This window comes from Merops nubicus, unplaced genomic scaffold, assembly GCF_000691845.1.
Source record: "Merops nubicus isolate BGI_N331 unplaced genomic scaffold, ASM69184v1 scaffold7370, whole genome shotgun sequence".
NCBI classification, from domain to species: Eukaryota; Metazoa; Chordata; class Aves; order Coraciiformes; family Meropidae; genus Merops; species Merops nubicus.
Genome location: NW_008580797.1, coordinates 1 through 19,244, shown reverse-complemented (window position 1 = coordinate 19,244; position 19,244 = coordinate 1). Strand labels below are relative to the sequence as shown.

Below are 19,244 nucleotides of genomic sequence, written 5' to 3'. Positions count from 1 at the left end.
CCTCTGGTTTCTTCTTAATGAATATTAAGAATTGTTATGATTACTGTGCTGTATCTTGCTTAACACTTGAATTCTGTAGCAAAAGCTGCACTCAAAACATTGTTATTACCTAGGGGGTTAGTTTATTGTTTTAATGTTACAGAATCCTTACAGGTACAGCCATTCAAATTTGGCCAAAGTCTTTCAATTGAATTCCAGGTCAGAATTTAAGCATGCTCTTGTATGTGGCAGATTTTTCTGATACTTAGCTTAAAAGTTCCAGTGAAAATACTCCAAAGTAATTTTGAGGAGTCTACTTTTGGCTCTAGGTGTTTGTTTTGGTGTTTAGCACCAAAATATTCAGAGATAGTTCCTCTAGCATCCCAGTTACCATCAAGAAAATGGAGATCCTGGTGTGTTTGTGTGTGTAAAAGCAATAGATGGAAGTAGTTTTACATTGAGCATCTAATTTTTATCACCCAATCTCAGCCCCCTTGCAGTTCTTTCTTCCTTTATTATGCACTTAGGCAGTTATTTGGCATTGCTTTTGTATCTTTAAAGTACTGTAGGACATAGAGACTTGTGCAGGACATCACTGCTGGCTCTTAGATGTTGGAATCTGGTTCTTTATTTCTGCCCCCTGACTGTCTGTCACTCAGTTATACATTTAATTCAGGATAGTTCCTCTATCTTTGAGGTTGAATCTGCAGCACTAACCTTTTTGTTGTTCAAATAGTTTGTTAAACAGGAGTAACCATTAAGTCTTGAACCCAGATAACTTTAGGAGACAAAAGAAGCCCTGCCCTTAATTTCACAGGCTAAAGCAAGCTTTCAAATGCTGTATGCCAAAAGCCTTTAATTTCTTGGGGTTTTCTTAAGAATTAATGGTTTCCCCATTTTTAAAGGCTTTTTTTTAAAGTTCTTATTGAGGTAGTTGGTGAATAGTGATTCGTTTGGAAGGTAACCACCAGAGGTCCCTAAAACTCAAAAATAAAATACAAATAAACTGTTTTACAGCCTAGACAACTGTGGAACCATGGCACTGTGAACTGGCTTGATTCTGCTGCTGTATCCCAGTATGTAGGTCACAGTAGCAAAAAAAATCATATCACTTAAAAAAAAGAAAAGAAATTCATTCAGAATGCCAATTTTAAATCATGTTCCTAGCTGATCTCTCTGGTAATTCCTCTTTCTAGCTCTATCCACATCTGCCAATATTGTAAAGAGATCCAAATAAAAAATGGTTTCATTTGGCCATTTGTTCCTGACCTATTTAAAATTAAAATAACAAATTTTATTGCAAGGCTTTTGCTGATCTTATGGCTCAGATTTCTTCTCTCTTGTTTAATAAATCAGCTTTTTTTTCCCTTTTTAATGACAACTTGACTTTCTGGCAGTGTTGGCTAGCTTTTGGGCAGTTTGTGTTATTGCACAGGAGAGGAAATAATGTCTTAGCTTGAGTTTCATTAACTCTGTTTTACCACTTTTTTTTTTGTTCAAACATGAGAAAAAAGTAGGGTTTGGAATATCAGGAGAATGACTTCCTCTTCTTATCACTGAAAAATAAAAACAATAATTAGGTCTGCCAGTCCTAAAATCCTGAAGGATAGTGAGAGTAATTTATGTTCACCAATATCAAATATTGCTGTTTGATTTCATTGTCATTAATATTAAGAATCTAAAATTTAAAATTAATGAACAACTGAAAACCCACAGAAGGTGGAGAATCTACCCAGTGGATTTGAAGTTAAAAACAGTTTGGCTGCCTTACTAAATGGAAGTTTTGCAAAACAGAACTTAGTGTAAGTGAGTAAAGGAATGGTTTACTAAATACTCATTTTATTTAATAAGACATAGGATTCTGAGAATTTTAGGACTGCATACATAAATGTATATTTAGGTAGCATGTCATCAAAATTTACCACTTTATTAACCATGCTTTGGGAAATTAGATATTATAGGTGCAAAAGAAGAATGTAAATACTATTTCATGGGGTTTTCACCCTCAGTCTGAAGAGGCAAAGTGGAGAGGATGGCTAATGTCTGTTCATGCCACAGTGCTGAGGTACTTGTCGTGGTATTGATTCCACACTGAAAGTAGTTCTCAAAATAGGTGTTTCAGCACAAAAGCAAGAGTAATTCTGTTCAGCTGTAGAGAGCAAATGTAATAAAGGAGAAGGTGCTGTCATTGTATGTTCATCATTTAGTGCAGAACTCCACTTGAACCAACCTGACTACTACATTCTCAAGCTGATACATTAGAAGCTTTGAGAACTATTGATATATTTATTTCTTCAGTATGAAAGTGAAGCTCTCTCCAGACTGGCAGGCTACTCAAAGGTCTTGAATAACATTGAAAGAAGTGTTCTGAAAGCAGGGAGAAAAATCAGTTAATAAACACAGCATTACCTTAGAAAAAGGGGAGAAAGTCAAACTTTTAGTACATCTTTCTACTTTGATTAAGAAGACTGTTTCCAGTTTTTATATTATTATAATTAACATGTGGTATCTAAATGGTCCTTGGCTTCTTGAATGAGTCCAACATTAAATGTTAGGTTGCAAATTGAAGCTCTTGAAGTATAAAAACTTAAAATGCAATGTCCAGTTCTCACACAGTGAGCTGCCAGCAAGCTTGGAGATGTGAACTCTTAAAGCTGTGTCTCCTATCTTCTGGTTTAGTATCTCCATAAGAGACAGCACTGGGGGGTGGTTATTTGTTCTTTTTGTAACCTGATGGTGAGGACAAATTTTCAGTCTTCTGACAGAAACACAGTAACAGCAAATAGACTGTTGGTTTTTTTTTTCCTGATCTATTGTCCTGAGGGGAAGGACAGAATGGATAGCTGACAATTTGTCATCTAAGCTATTTGCTTATTGCATTTTTCTTCACATGGCATATATAAGTCATTTTGTAATATTTGTTTCTTGTCCTCCCATGCTTACTAAATCCTTAGCACATGGCTCTTCAGCATAAGTGAAGCCTGTATCAGTAAGGTGACATTTCAGATAAAGCTTGCTACCTTTAACAGTACATTTTGCTTGGAGAAAAGATTGTGTGGTTCTATGATTTATTGTTTTATTCTAGGCAATTATACTTTTAACTGAAATCATCAGAGAGAACTTCAGAAACAGCAAATTGAAACAATGCCTTCTACCAGCACTTGGGGAGCTTCTTTACCTCATTGCCAGCAAGGTGAGACTCTCAAGTAATCTGTACAAATTTAACTAATATGAAAAACATTCCCATGGAAAAGTAGACAAAAAACCCAAATTTCTTTGTCATTTGTATCCTCAGCAGTTTCTTTTCCTTTTATATTCTGTGATACTTTTCTACTTAAAGAAACCCATTAGTCCAATCCTGTACTTAATCTGAGATTAATTAAAATGCTTTCTTCCAGTAGAGAGTTTTAACTCCACAAAACAATTTAATCAGTCACCCTCATGACTGCTGGCCTCCAAGGGGCAGATCTAGGGGTTAGAACATCTTAGCTAGAGGCTTTGGTTAGATTGGACATGTCAGGACAAACTATGGTATCAGTAAATTAATATATCAAATGAATATATCTAGTCCATATTGGAGCTTATCCTAGGATGGCTGGATGCACAGTGCTGTGGAAAAGGGAGTGGAATGATCCTGCCTAGTGGAGTGACAGTGATTCCTGACTAGAACTGACTTAAACCTTCAGCCTGGAGATAGTAGATTCACATTAAAAATAAGCAATTTATTTGTAGAAAAGAAATAGTGTTGATAGTAGGAACTGAAGATAACAGCTCCTCTAAACCCTGGCCTTTCTTCTTCCTTATTCAAAGAGTAAAATACTTTCTTACTTATGAAGAATGAGGGTGACTCCAAAGAGGAAAAGCCTGTCCCTAGCTTCTCTGAAGCCTTTGCTTCAGCTGCTGATGGCTCTGAATGGCACCATGTCAGTGAACAGGCTGCCAGGCCACTCAACAAAGGAGTGGAAGTACCACATGGGGCTGTATTTTGACTCACTGTGGTTACAGCTTTGTGCTGAACTTCCAGGTTTTATTGTCCTCCTCATCTAGCTCCTTTGCACGTTCTACGAGACGTAGTGGGTGCCTTAGTTTTATAGGTTAGCAAGTGGAGTCCTTTTTTTGGTCAGACTGTTGCCAAAATATTTGTCAGACACAGTCACAGAACTTGTTCTTACACTGGCAGATTGTTATGGAAAGTACAGCCCCAGTCACAGTTGGTTTTATAGTTTCTTAATTTCCCTTGGGGGAAAAGATTTCTACTTAGCATCATCAAACAGATTGCAAACTATGTATTTTTAACCAGTAATAAACCCAAAAAAATGTAACACTCCAACTGGAAAGTCACATTTGTTGAGAGTATTTTGCACTGCTTGATTTTTATCCTGAAATTAAACTTTGAAACAAATTTGTTTACACTGGCTCTATAGCAGCAAAATTTCTTGCATGTACTGACCCTAATAGATTTTTTTTTTTTTCCTTCTGAAAACGTGAACAGACAAATTTTTGAATCCATATGTGTTTATGAACTTCACAATGTTTGAAGCATGATAACTTGTTTCAGGAAAAGCTATTTAAATACATGATGGAGTTGCCATAGTAAAGGGTTGTGTTGCTTTGAGTTATAACTAAGAAATGACTAGAGAATGGGGAGAAATATTTAAGCCTGGTCTATACACATGAACTCAAGGTACTCTGTCTCAGTAAAATTTGAAAAATATCAGTGTAATTTGTATGCTTGGAGACACCAACTTAATTTTTTAAATTTGTAGCCCTTTATGAAGCTTTTAATTTCTCATTCTGCACATCCTTAACCTCAGGGTACCGTAGTGTTGTAGGCATTTTGTTGCTTATTAAACTGCAGAACAGTGGCATTGAATGACCTTGCCAAGATCACATACCAAGTCAGTGGTGCTGTAATAAGATGAAACAAGGAATTTTATTCCCAGTTAGTCTTTAAACAGCAAAGCTTTATGCCTTGATTAATTTAAGAAAAAAAAAATTGTAACTGCACCTAATTCATTATGAAGTGTACACAAAATATTGGTGGTTTTCTTCTGTTTCCCTTGTTTTCTTCCATTTTGCTCTTCAGCCTGCTTGTTTTATCAAGCTGCTAAATATTTATCATTGATACTGTAAGTTTATGGGTGTGTGGCTGTTTTTATCTTTCCTCTGGGGTTTTGTGAAGAGTTTCCAGGTTCAGCCACAATCTTAATATTAAATAATGATAGAGATGATTTCTTTTTCCTGTGACCATTTTGCAAATCAAACTAACACAGACTTGAAATGAAGTTCAGCTCTTTAGGTGCAGCATGATTCATTGGGTTAAGTATAAGATTAGTGGTTTACTTCTTAGCTTAGAAAATACTGGAGGGCAGTCCAGATAATCATAATGGTTCCTTGCAGTCCTGAACTCTGATATTTTGTGTGTATTTGCATATGAGATCTCATCAGTGAGATCTAAGGCTCCATCTCTGCATTTTTTTTTCCAAACAGAAGCCAAGAGCAATTCACAAGTAGCATGAGCAGACCCTGGGGAGGTTGTTCTGTTACTCTTGAGCTAATTGCCTGGAGGGAAAACTTTCAAGTTCTATGTAATGCTTCTATTCTTTTTCTGCTGTTGGTGTTATTAGGGTGCAGAACCTAAAGTTACATCAAAATAAACGTGGGCTATGAGCAAAAAGTAAGAAAATTCCCATGTCTGGTGATACCTTTACATTTTTTTGAAAATCAAACTGTGTAGGTGTGTTTAGGTAATTAAGAATCATGCTGTATTTCATATGCCCTTTTCCTGTTGTTTCTAACTAGAGATTAAACCTTGCACAAAGCCATTAATCAGCCTGAAGAATGGAAGAACTAGTCAAGTTTCAGGACTGCACTATTTCTTAGGAGTTTTTATTTTACAGTGCATTTAGTGTGTATGGTTACAGAAAGACTGGGCAGAATTGCTGTTTAAAGGAGATGAGCAAAATGAGAGAAAGCCTCATGCCAACTGCAGCACAGGCTGTCATCTGAGCTCTCTCCTGCTCTGCTCCTGCCTTTTCCACGTGGAGGAGATGCCACTGCAGAAGGCTGGGAAGGAAAGTCACCTCCCATGCTTCTTTGAAACTTGGGCTGCATTTCCTTAAGCTTTTCCACTAGTCTTGGAAGGCAAACTGTGGTTCAATGGCAACGTGTTGTTGCTCAGACATGAGGGAGATGGGCTGTGGTAATTCTGATGTCTGTTGGATGTCAAATCACTCTTACTACCATTGTCTGTAAATTACTTCCAGGGGAAATCATTCTATACATCCCAATACAAAGTTAGCAGAAATAAAGCTTTAAAATGGGAGACTTAAACTAATTTTCTCTATTGATTTATGTTGCAGATTATGTTTTGATTTATTTTCAATAAATAATGAATTTTGCCAGGCAATTCAGTAAGAGTTTTTCCCTGCTTATGTGCCATGCTTTAATTAATGTCTGACACTGTCACTTCATGTGTGTTGAATTAGTGTAAGCCACTCAAATGTAAGGAAATTTAGAAAGTATAATTTGTTTCAGCATCTTTAACCCTCACCTTGTCCTTCCTATGCTTTTTATTACAAACAGTTAATTAGAATGCTAAAAATAACTTGCTAATATAATCAGTTGAATGCAAGAAATGTTTAATTTCTGAAGAAATTGTTGCTTGTTGTCCTTTGTCTACTTAAGACAAGCTACACCTTGGTACCATGGCCTGTCATCTTCACACCATCCAATGCCTGTCATTAGAAACTATTTTTTTTTTTTCAGTTGTTAGTATCTCTGTGTTATTAAATCTTAAATGAGCTCATTAAATTCTAATGGAAGAATCAAAGCCCTGCAGTGAATTAGCCTAACAGAGTGACTTCAAGGAAATACCCATAAAGATCTTAGAAGAAGGCTGATAAGTACTGAAGGCTGGATCATACTGTAAATTTTATTAAACACTCTATCTCCTTGTATGGCTCTGACTATTTTTTTTTTTCCAAAGTAAGTTTACTTTTCCTTTAGATGCCAGACAAAAGTAATTTTGCTTGTTTAGTATAATTAAATCACGTTTGAAGAGAAGCAGTACTACTCTTAATAATGAATTGTCTCTTTCTGAACAAATCAAAATGGTTGAAGGGAATGAAAGAATATTTTTCCACGTGTGTGTATTAGAAGGAATTAATGAAAACCAGAAATATTAGGGTAAATTCTTTTATGGCTTCTGTAGACTATTTAAATAAGCTAATAATAAATATCGATTTCTGTGCTGCAAATGAAATAACATTAAATAGTAATACTGCCCTGGAATTGAACAGATCTTCTAGCATATGTTAATTTGAAGTGTGTACAATATGAACCTTATTAAGAACCTGTTACCCATTTTTTCATGTGACTGAGATGATTGTGATTTTTTGATTTGTGCCATTGGCTTCGTTTCAGGAGGAGAAAAGGGCCCCCCCCAGAGAACGCGGGGCTGTCCCCTCGGCTGCCTACACCGTGCTAATGAGGTGTCTCCGGGAGGGGGTAAGGCTCCTTCCATCTCCTCAGTAGAATTTCTCCACTCTAATAACCCTTCAGGCGTTGTGTGAGGGCTGTAGCCTGCAGCACTGCAGTACCTTGTCAGCCAAGCACTGCTCTGGAATTTAAATAATCGTGATAAGACCGTGACCCAAGCAGGAGATGAATAGAAAAATGCAGTCCTGTTCTCTGGGCATTCATCATTTATGTACTGCTACTTGTATTTTTGGAAATGGGATGGTAAATTACTGTTAAGAAACGTGGATTTTAGTAAGGCTGTGGCTTTCTTGTGAGGAATGTTCTGACAGTCTGCACTTGGAATTTGATTTTTTTGTACATCTGTAAATCTCGGAGCAAGATTTGCTTTCTGTTCTGAAGTGCCTGATAAGGAGTTTTTGAAAACTGCTTTGTTATCCTCCTGGGTTGTTAGCATTCTATTGAGGCCAAGAGGTAGTAATTAGTTTTATTCTCATACCTGTGCTCTGCTACATTCTCCATTTTTCTTGGTGCTGACTGAGCTGTGTTAGGAGGAGGGATGAAGAACACAGGTATAGTTCCATTTTGTAAAATGAAACAGAACTGGGTGGAGGGTTTACGTTTACTGTTTGTATGAGAACACTTGACTTTATTTTTGCCTAAGGCAAAGCTTAAGGCAGAAAACATGTCAGAGGTTGCTGGAGGGGGGAAAGCAGGAGAAATACTCTTTTTTTCCTTTTTTTTGAGATCTTTATTGCCTACAGATTGTGATTAATGGAGGAAGAGTCTACGTGCATTTTAACGTCTTCAAACCTTCAGGTGATCAAGGACACACAACTGTATGTGTATTGTGGACTATTTCCAGCTCATAAGTAGAGTAAGATGTCATTCTAAGGCACACTAGTGAGAAGCTAATTAAAAATTTAGTAATGGAAGACTTGCTATTGCTGAATATTCAGTGTAAAGAAACTGAATCAAGACATTCATAAGACATTAATTGTTTCCTATAGAATAAAACCACTTCTCAGTCCTGAAACATCAATTTTTTTGTAATAATTTATCCTGATATATTTTTCTTGACAATAAACCCACTGAATAGAAATACATTTCCCATGCAGTAGTTTGGATTACATTTAATTGAGCCTAAATGTGAAGTTACATGGAGGCTGGCTGAGCACAGCTGTGGACTTCTGCAGTTTCTGTTTGTCAGGATGCTCAAGGTTTGTCATGGAGTAACATGACAGTATTCTGGTTAGTGTAGTGACTGTATCTTCAGTGCCTCCAAAGCTTCTAGTGCACTGTTAAGTTTTTGACAATCAATAAAAATATCCAGTAGTTTCAGTTATTTTTTTTAAAAAGTGGTAGAACCTTAGACATTGATTTGCCCTTTTTTTCCCCCCCCAAAACTGGAGTAAATAGACTTAATTAGAAGTGCTCTTTTCATGGTATACATATCTTTACCCTTTTGATACCTGCTTCCTCACTTAAGACTCATTTGCACTAAGCATTCATGACTTTAACTGGAAGCAGAGACATCTGCAAGTGTTCAACATCACTGAAAGTTAGGAGCTTTATCTTTAATTTTATAAAAGTAATTGAAGTCTAAACCCAGTGAAAGTAGAGTATGTGTTGTTTTTGATACAGTTCTGTTCATAGATTTCCATTTGATACAATTCATGGTACAAAAAAGCTTAACTGTTCCATGGAACTGCTTTACTCACATCTTGAAGATCCACTTCTGTTCACTACCACAGTTTGTATCCTGGTAACACGAGAGGATGACTCCTTTAGTTGAGGCCAAATACTGGCTTAGATCAGGCTTCCCTTCCAGAGAGCTGCTTAAGCAGAAAGTGGTACAAGTCTTGTTGCTTAGACAGTGCTCAGGAACAGATCCCAGAGGAGCTGAGATGGAGCATCTCAAGTGGCAGCGAGTGGAATTACTCTGACAGCCTCACTGAGTTTTTAGAGCACTGTGACAACACCTGACCTTTTTCTAGCCAAAGTTTCAGGACTATCTGGCACAGGGCATAACTCATCTCATCGGTGGCTGAAAGGAAACAGAGCATGTCCTCAGGACCAAAGTTTGCAAAGAAAAGCTGTTAATTGCTTCTGGAAATTTGTTAACATTCATAAAGCTATTATCCACTGTATAACACTTTGATTATCATTTAACAATAGGATTACAGTGAATTTATTAAGTGCTTCTGCCTGTTTAAAGAAACAGTGGAGTCCCAACTGGCATTCCTAGTAATCACTTCATATAGGAGAGTGATTATCATTGCAATTATGGAGCTGATTTTAAATGCATATAGTCAGTTTGATAAATCCATGTATTTTTACCTTAACTATGCAAAAAAAGAAAGATTGAAATTCAGAAGCATAATTCACAGGAAAATACAAAAAATACTTTATTAATAGTTATTATAAGCTTAATTTTGGTGAACACGTGTATTTGTGTATTTAGGTCTTTAGTAGACCAAAATATACAAAATACAATATACTGCAGGAATAAAAAGTGTAAAACCAGAAGCCTAAATCCTTTTTGGTTTCAGGGCTGTAAATCTGAAGGAAGACGACAGAAGACTTTTTATAGAAGAGTGGAAACTGGTTTAGATGGGAATTGTCTTTGGTATTTCTTTTCAGTATTTTGGGCAGAGCTGCAGTTCTTCAGGAGAATAGGAAGGATTAACATGAAAATGACAACTACAGCTTTTATTTTTAACAGCTTTATACTAGAGTTCCCAAATATTTCTGCATCAGTGTCTGTATTTTAGAATACTTAAGTCAGTAGAAGGAAGAGTGGATATTGAATATATTTTTAATGAAGTTCTTCACTTCTGGGAGGTTTTATTCTGCTTTCTGTAAGGTTTCATTATCCTTGCTCACAGCTGTTGGTGGTTCCGATTGTGAAGATAAATGTCAGAAATCCAAAGGTTAGTAGGATAATGTGGAGATTAGTTTAAGAAAGAAATCAGATATTATGATGAATTATTTGTGAAGCCAGGCTATGAGGTAGACTTGACAAATTAAATTGGTTGTCCTTCTTCTATTAAAATTCACTCTTGCTGAACTCAAGAATGCTATTGAAGACGTTGAAAGACTTCACTGGTTCATCATTGAGGATTGAGATAATATGAGGCAATGCACAGCCAAAAAACCACCAGCACTGAACCTTCCAGGTCTCTGGGCAAAGACTCTGCTCTCAAATGAAAGCCAGGGGAGGAGGTAGAGAGAGATACTAAAGAAGAGGTGATGGGGAGAAGAAAGAGACAAAGTAGAGACTCTATTTTAAAGTGATCTTTATTAAGTCCAACTTCCATTGGAGTCAGTAACAGCTTATTGAGAGAGAACTGCTGCAATGTTCATGATAGGCTGGTGGCTCATGATTATTCTGACATGATGGGTTTGATCCCATGGAGACATTTTAGTATCAATAGTACTATGTGGATATTAAATCTACGTGTACAGTGGCTTTCCACAAATGAATTTCCAGATAAAATTATTTGATTAGTATTAAAAATAGGAAGGTTTTGGCATCCCTTACGAAAATTTAGGAACTGAAGTAGTGAATGGGACCCAATGGTTTCTGTTAAGCATCAGTCAGGATGTTTGTTTTGGAGAGGAAGAGAAGAGAGTTATGGAAACACTGCAGGTGCAAGAAGGCTTTTGCTGTATCCCAAAGGGCTGCTGGCTCTTCTGAATAAAGAGAGTTTAATGTAATTAACTTTATTTTTCTTAATTTAACTCTATAGCTTGTAACCTTGCTATTCAGAGCCTGTTTTGATACACAGACATTAATTCATAAAGAACTGATCATGGAACACCTCTAACATACCAAAACCTTTTTGTCTTTTAGCAACTACGTTTCATTTGGGATGAACATTCAGAGCTGAAAGATTTTTGTATTAAATTCTACTTGTATTAAGTTGTCTCTGCAATAGAAAAGGAAGTGGGGGGAAGTAGGATCTGTAAATGTCACTATCACGAGGTGAGGTTTCCTATGAAATGACTTTGGCAAGAATCAAATAAAACTAAGAAACCACACTAAGAAAATAGACACAGGTTAAAACCTGGGCATGGGCAGCAGTTTGAGAAGAAATCAGAACCATTAGAAATGGTGGCATGTGTGTTTTCTGTCCTCTCCTTCCTGCAGGAGGAGCGGGTGGTGAACCATTTGGCAGCAAAGATCATTGAAAATGTTTGCACTACACTCTCGTGCCATGCACAAGGATTTATTACAGGAGAAATTGGACCTGTCTTGTGGCACCTTTTCATACATTCTACAGTGGATTCTTTGAAGATTACTGCTGTTTCAGTAAGGAATTCAGAAGGATTCCAGCTCTCTAAAAATAAGTAGCCTTTTCCCCTAATATTTGCCTTATGAACAAAACTGTATGAATTCTCTGTATTCCTAAACTATTGGAAAAAAACCTTGTTTATATTCTCCATTATTTTTCGTGAGTTAACCCCATTAAATAAGTGCTGTCTTTTTTCACCTTTGCAGGCTTTATGCAGAATTACTCGTTACTCACCTCATGCTTTCCAGAGTGTCATTGAAAAAGTGGGATTAACAGCAGTGCTGAATTCCTTGGCCAATGGCATTTGCAAAATTCAGCAGTATGTGCTCACCATGTTTTCAGCAATGTTGTCATGTGGGATTCATCTACAGAGGCTGACTCAAGAAAAGGTTTGAATTCAGATTAATATTATTCACTGGCATGGAATTTCACTAATTGATGGTCTCTGGTAGTGGTTTGGGGTTTTCAGAAATGCTTCACTCAGTGACACACACGTACCTGAAGAACAGGTAATAAGGAGTATGTTTGTTAGGTTTTTATTTGTTTAAAATCTAAATAAGGAGGTGTATAGGTTTTTTGTCTCTCTGACAGATCTTCAAGAGAATGGTACTAATGGGTATATAAATTGCTAGTGCAGCTAGAATTCAGTCAATTCAGGAGACTCCAGCCTGACCATAACTGATAATGGCCCTAAGGAAAAACAATCCACAATGCATGAGGACAGCTATTTGGCACAGCTCTCCTAGACTTTTAAAAGAGAAAATGATGAGTGTCCTGACTGAATCTAAAGCTGTACTTCAGACTCTCCTTAAAGGACCTTAGGCCAATTTGGAAGTGAAACATCTTGCAGAAATCAGCATTTTAAGAACTTTGGGTTTTCTTTTTAGTGTCACTGAATAAAACTACTGGTTCTGCTTTATGTCTGAATTAATAGAACTTTCTGAATGCTGTTGAGCTCTTCCAGAGGTCAGATAAGGGTGTGGGATGTTTATTTGTTTGGTTGAATTTTTCTTAAGTGCTAATAAGTAAAATTATTCCAATAGTTAGAGCAATACACTCACAACTCCATCCTTTCTTCACTTCCTTGCACCATTGCCCATAGTCTCTTTTTATTTTGTTCATATCTAATTATAGCACTGAAAAAAAAAAGCATTATAAATGCATTAGAAATGTTGTCCTCATATTTCAGTTACTGTTTTCAATTCTTTGTTCTGAATGTGAACAAGGAGCTACAGCTGATGTTGTTTTTTTTCAATAACAGTATGAATTAATAAAAATATATGTCTTTAATAAAGTCTTTGTAACTCTCAACTTTCAATATGGAGGCCTTACACAGAAAGGGAATTGAAAATACACAATGAAACAAATGATCTTGTGTAGTGAAATAGTGCTCCAACTGTTTTCCTCTTGTGTAGCCACTTCAGAACCATCATTGCTTTTTGTGATTTGTTTTTAACTTACTTCCCAGTATCACTAAGAGGATCCAGTATAAATTCACAATCTTGGAGCAGTCAACAACACATTCACTTGCAATGAAAAGTGTCCTTACCCTGCCCAGTCTCCATGGAGACATCAAACAGTTGCAGGGGTGGGGAGAACCATACAGCAGTGGAACAATTAATAATTAATGTTTTGGACAGTATTTCAGCCATTTTTGGCTTTTCTGATGTAGTGAGTTCTGCAGGTCAGCAAAGACATGCTTCAGGTTTTCCTTGGATAAACTGTTGCTGTTTCACAGTCCTTGGACCAGCCAGAAAAGTCAATTCCAAAATGCCACATTTTTTCCTTAAGCCAGATTATTAGGAGATTCCCAGATAAGTCTGATGCAGCAGATTTTAATTGACAGTGTTGTCTTAACCCGGGGTAACCCCCCCATGGAGCACTGAAATATTCTTGCTTTTCAGAGCATGAGGACTAAAAATAGTCAGATGTGCTTTGGTTTGTAGTTGTGTGTGTCTGTCACAGTGCCCCTGTGCTTGCTCTGTCAGGTCCCTTTATGCTAGCAGGCAGTTAAACTCAGTCTACATGATCTTCCACTAAATTTGAGGCTTTATGGGGTCTTCTTAATGTAAAAACTTGCTTTAACCACTTTGTTTATTAACCACAAGATTGAGGAACTCTTCTGTTTACAAAATAAATGACCGAAATACAACAAAATAGCTCTAGAATAATTAATAACAGCTTGTTTTTCTGGGAGTTCTGTAGGTTACTATCTACACTGACTGCTTTTGAAAACAGTGTTAAAATTATATCAGAGGCAAATGTGTTGGTTTGCTGGCCAGCTCTTCCACTCTCCTGTTCTTTTCCAGTCTGTGTAAAAAGGTGTAGTTAATTGTTGCAAACATGATCTCTAGCAAATTATATTCAGTGTTTATTTCAGTTTGACACTGAAGTTGCCTTTGGTGTTTATTTCTACCAAGGATTTTGTGACTACAATTACTCGTTTACTTGAAAGTCCTTCAACTTTTATTCGAGCAAAAGCCTTTCTGGTCCTGCTACAAGTTTTCATTCACAACAGGGAGATGTTGCTACTCAGTTGTCAAGCAAGGTAAAGTGATAATGAAAGATAATTGTTTGTCTTTGTCTCTGTAGCACAGTTCAGGAAGGATAAGGTGACTTGGAGTATTCCATAATATTCATGTGTTGTTTAGAGACCTAATCCTGCAAAATGGATTCTTAGGTAGTTTTTATTTGATTGAGCAAATTGGCTTTTTGATGGAAATAGACACTCCCTGGGATGAATTTCTGTGTTTGTGAGTCCTTCAGGGTTTTTTTTTATTTACACTTGAGGCTCTTTAAATAAGTTATTTTCATACTTGTATAAAAACCCCCCATTGATTATAAGAACAGTATTAAAATAAAAATACTGCAGCACAATCTTAACATCCAGACCATGAATTTCACTCACCAACAACTGATGGTTCTTTGCACGGGACCCCAGGGGATTTCAAATGTGAAACAAAGATGTCAATATTATGCCCCAAAAGGGAAGTCTGTCTACTCAAATGAATATTTTCAAATCTTGCCTGAAGCATTCTGTTCCAGGTGTATTATTAAAGCAACCCCTTGTAAGTCAGCCAGTGGCTAATAAATCAGTTCCCAGGGTTTACAATGAGGAATGTCATCCTGCAAAGCGACAGAGCCACGCAGCACTTAGCAGCCAGAACACTGACTTTGTCTTTAGAAATGTTGAACACCAGCTTTCTAGAGAAAGGATGTAGGGCTGGTTTGGACTTTTATCACTTTCAATGTGGCCATTCTGACTGGTGCTACCATTTTGATAGGCTGCACTCTGATTTATGTAGGATGATTTTTCTGGATGGGAAGATTGATCTCTTGTTACATTGATTTAAATCATTCTTGCTTTTGGATTTCTTACATGTTGAAAATGAATGTCTTTAGTCTTTTGCTCATATTGCATGTATAGGTCATATATTTCAAAATAAAGTGGGTTTTAAAATTAGTCTCTCTGTCTAAGTCTGCAGAGGGTTTCTCACTGCTTACATTAGCTTCGTATATTCATTTAAACTAGTAAAGTTACATTTATTAACAGTAGCTTAAGGTTTTCTTTCCTCTTGTTCATTGTCTCAATCATTTGTGTTGTTTTTAAATTTGATTTATATGAAAGGAAAAGTCTAACATTTCCAAGAAAATTACAGAGCCAAAACTAATCTCTCATCTTGATTGTAACCACAGACACCAGAAAAGTCTGGTTCAATAGTATTTCTGAGGTATAGTGTCATTTTTTTTGTTGTGAGAGGTAATGTTGTGCACTTGCTTAAATGCAGACTGGTGATGTATATTGAAAGGGACAGCAGAAAGACCATGCCAGGAAAAGAGCAGCAAGGCAGCAGCGAATACCTGTCAAAATGCCTGGATCTTCTCATCTGTCACATTGTGCAGGAGCTGCCAGGAATTCTAGGTAAATCCAGCTGGGGAACTGAACAAATCTTACCTGGGCTTACTCCCTCAAGGAACAAATACCTCCTTACATATATAGGTGGAGACTGCATTGTCTGATTCCATAAAGGTTGTGTGATACCAGCTTCATGAGGTGTTTTAGTGATGTCACAATCAGGTATTTGTGTTGAAACACAGGACTTCCTGTGCTGAGGACTTCTATTTGTTGCATGGTAAGTCCCATCAACTGGGTCAGGAGTAAGGCCCAGATGTACAAGAAGTTTTATCAATGTTTTAAAGATATTTCAAACTTTGGAAAGCCTAGGAGCAAATATGCCTCATAAACCACAGAGAGGTGCAACAGGGCATGTCTGTGAGTCCGTGTTAATCACTTAAACTGGAATGTAGACATTGACTGTCTGCTTCAGGCAATTTTTCTGGAAAATTTCAGCCTACATACTTGAGTTGTTCTAGATGTCAGATTTGCTCATGCATAAGAAAAGAGAGAAAGATTTTCCCTGAGAACATCTGTGCTACCTCAGCCTGTCCTTTGTACTTCAGAATAAGGACTTGAAGCTTCAGTAAAGTAGCTTTTGTGCCAGGGATATGCATTTGGACAATTTTGTGAATATCTGCTCAAACTTCACTAGTACTGGAGCCTTCAGAATAATAAACTACTTCAAACTTTGTTCCTATGTGTTCAAACAGAAAATTGCTTGGGTATAGCAGTTGAAGTCTTGTCATCAGTGAATGTGCTCAAAGCTGTCACAGTGAGATGAGGTACTGGGGAAGAGGAGACTTGCAGAAGGAGCAGTGAAAGGCATGTGTGCAAATAGGACAAAACCTGCAATTTGCAGGGCATAATTTGGACCTTGGGCAACCAGGAAGAAAGTGGAGTAGAAGAAATTAGTTTGAGAGTCTGGGGAGTTAGTAAAGAGAAGATAGTACTGGAGCCTTCAGAATAATAAACTACTTCAAACTTTGTTCCTATGTGTTCAAACAGAAAATTGCTTGGGTATAGCAGTTGAAGTCTTGTCATCAGTGAATGTGCTCAAAGCTGTCACAGTGAGATGAGGTACTGGGGAAGAGGAGACTTGCAGAAGGAGCAGAGAAAGGCATGTGAGCTAATAGGACAAAACCTGCAATTTGCAGGGCAAAATTTGGACCTTGGGCAACCAGGGAAGAGAAACTGGAGTAGAAGAAATTAGTTTAAGAGTCTGGGGAGTTAGTCAAGAGAAGATGGTGAAACAGGATGAGAGTTTTGGCCAATTGTACAAAAGTAATAGATAAATTCTTGAAAAAAATTGAGGAGGATCAGTTGGTGAGATCTGAAGGTAGGGTTGTTAGTGAGTAAAAGAAATGCCACAGAAATTACCCTAGATGAGTAGGGAGGGTGTCATTGTCTCTGCTGGAAAAAGCTGAGCTGCGTGTTTCATGAGGAGAGAGGAGGGATGGGGAAAGAGAGGAGCAGGGAAGTGTGGATGGAAGGAAAGGAGAAGGGAGGAGAAAGACAAGAAGGAAGAAAGTGTGAGATTGGTGTAGCCAGTCTAAATCATCATTAGAATTCTTACTAAATCTTCTGTTGGGTGAAACCTCCCACAGAAGAGAGTATGGGAGCCAATGGGAGGACAAGGAAGGGAATGCTCTCAGCCATCCAGGAGAGAAGGGGAGCAGACCCAGCCTTCACTCTGCACTCTCATTATATGCTAAAACCTTTTCTTTATAAATTACTTTCCAATGAGATGGTACCTGATTTATTTTTTATTTTCTCTACGTTATTGCTAGAGTGTTGAAAATGAAATGGTAACACTGCAAAGGTCAGTTGACCTAGATGCCATGCTGCTATTTTAAAAGAAACTTCACTTCCTATGACAATGCAAATTTTTTCCTTGGCTACACATCCCTGCTCCCTTTTTTCTAACTAAATATTGGGTTCACATATTGGCTGTATTTCAGCATTGGGAAGTCTCAGACTAGAAAGGTTTGAGGCTGAAAATCACCTCTTATTGTGTACTAGATGCAACTAACATAGTAGGCTGTGAATTTTCCTCAGAACCTTCCTTCTCTTGCTGTGAGTATGATGAAGGAACATGTCCTGCTTCAGGAGGTAAAAGCTGTGGGCTTTAAAGAAAAATAACCAGATTTGCAAACTAGAACAGTTCAAAGCAGTTTAACTGTTGGTTTAGAATGAATGCCAGCTGTCTTTTTAATATGTGTTTATGTAAGCTCCTTACTGATCCCATCTTCTTCCACCAGATGTAGCTATAAACCAAAGAGATTAACCAATTGTAGAAATTGACCTTAAAGATATATTTAAACAAATGAAAGGAATTGTTGTGGATAATTTTAAGTTTTCAGTTGTTGTAGGTAAGAAACTAGTTTAATTCCTGCATTTATAATATTTAAACTACTTCTGGAAAGTAGATATAAATTGCTAAAAATTAAAGTAACCATATCTGTTTATCAGCTGTGAAATTGGCAAATGTGTTGATTACATGGGCTTTAAAACATAGAAAAAGAGTAGATTAGTCAGTAAATTATTTGTTAACCACAAAGAGGGCTTGTTGACTTAGTCTTGAGGCATTCAAAACAAAAATGTGTTGATAAAAAGCTATTTTGGTTTATGTATTTGGAGAGCTTTAGGGAACACTTTCTTTTTCTTGAGCACTGTGCTATAGAATGAGTCAAATCTTTAAGGCTGACTGTTTTTACAACCCACTTTAGTGCCAGGCTCTGTCATTTCTGCTTATGTTGAAAATGGCACTCCAGAGGAGCAGAAGAAAAGCATTGGTATTATTCAAGGTGAATAAACTGTGACTTGCTCTGAAAGGAAAGTCCTTCTCTGGCAGGAGCATCCTATCAATGACCAAATCTTGTCCTTTATTTGTTTCATGTCTGTGTGATTTCCTTTTCACAGTTTTGTGCAGCTCTCTCATTAGTGAAAAATACATATTAAGGGCTCTTTCAAGGCTGGATTTGGCTTTTAATGTTTTCAGGCCACAGGGACACAATTTTCCATTTTTGCCTACGGGCCATGATTTTTCTCTTGCTGCTTCTGTTTTGTCCCAGGCAGATGAGGTCTTGCTTTTCTGAGACAATAGTTAATGTAACACAGATTTAGGGGAGCCTTCCTTGATTTTTATATGCCTCTTCTGAAGTTTGAAGTATCGTTTTCATTATGGCAATGAACATTTTGTTCCACTGTTATTGTGTCTGAGGTTTCTTATGGAGGCAACAAAGCTCTCTCATTGACCTGCTGCTACCTCTTTTATGAGAATGGGAGAATTCTGTTGCCTTAGGTCACCTGCATCATTGTTAAACTTGTGGATGAGAATGTGTGTGTGTGTGCATGACTGGTGGAGGGGTCTTTTGGAAGAGGGGAGGAGGAGGATGTTTCTTTCTTCCAGTGGTACTATGCTGCTTGGGCATTATGTCACCCACTAATCATGGTGAATTCAACTTTTGGTCAGCTAGAAGTCTTGAGGGTTTTGCTTTTTATTTCACTGGAGATAGAATTGCATCCATAGAATTTCAAGAGTATGATTCCATGCATATGTAGCCACCTAAACCCAGTGAAAGTCCATCCTG

At 37.2% G+C, this 19,244-nt stretch overlaps 1 protein-coding gene across 1 annotated transcript in view; it reads left to right on the top strand.

Annotated features, from left to right (window-relative positions):
• ULK4 (unc-51 like kinase 4) overlaps positions 1–15,678 on the top strand; it is a gene marked incomplete at its 3' end in the record, with an annotated part of 34,199 nt that extends 18,521 nt beyond the window's left edge. The window contains exons 17-22 of the mRNA XM_008939885.1: positions 3,065–3,172; positions 7,405–7,488; positions 11,612–11,773; positions 11,963–12,145; positions 14,177–14,304; positions 15,545–15,678. Coding sequence (XP_008938133.1) covers positions 3,065–3,172; positions 7,405–7,488; positions 11,612–11,773; positions 11,963–12,145; positions 14,177–14,304; positions 15,545–15,678 — 799 coding nt within the window. The remainder of the gene's footprint in view (positions 1–3,064; positions 3,173–7,404; positions 7,489–11,611; positions 11,774–11,962; positions 12,146–14,176; positions 14,305–15,544) is intronic.
• Positions 15,679–19,244: the final 3,566 nt, after the last annotated feature.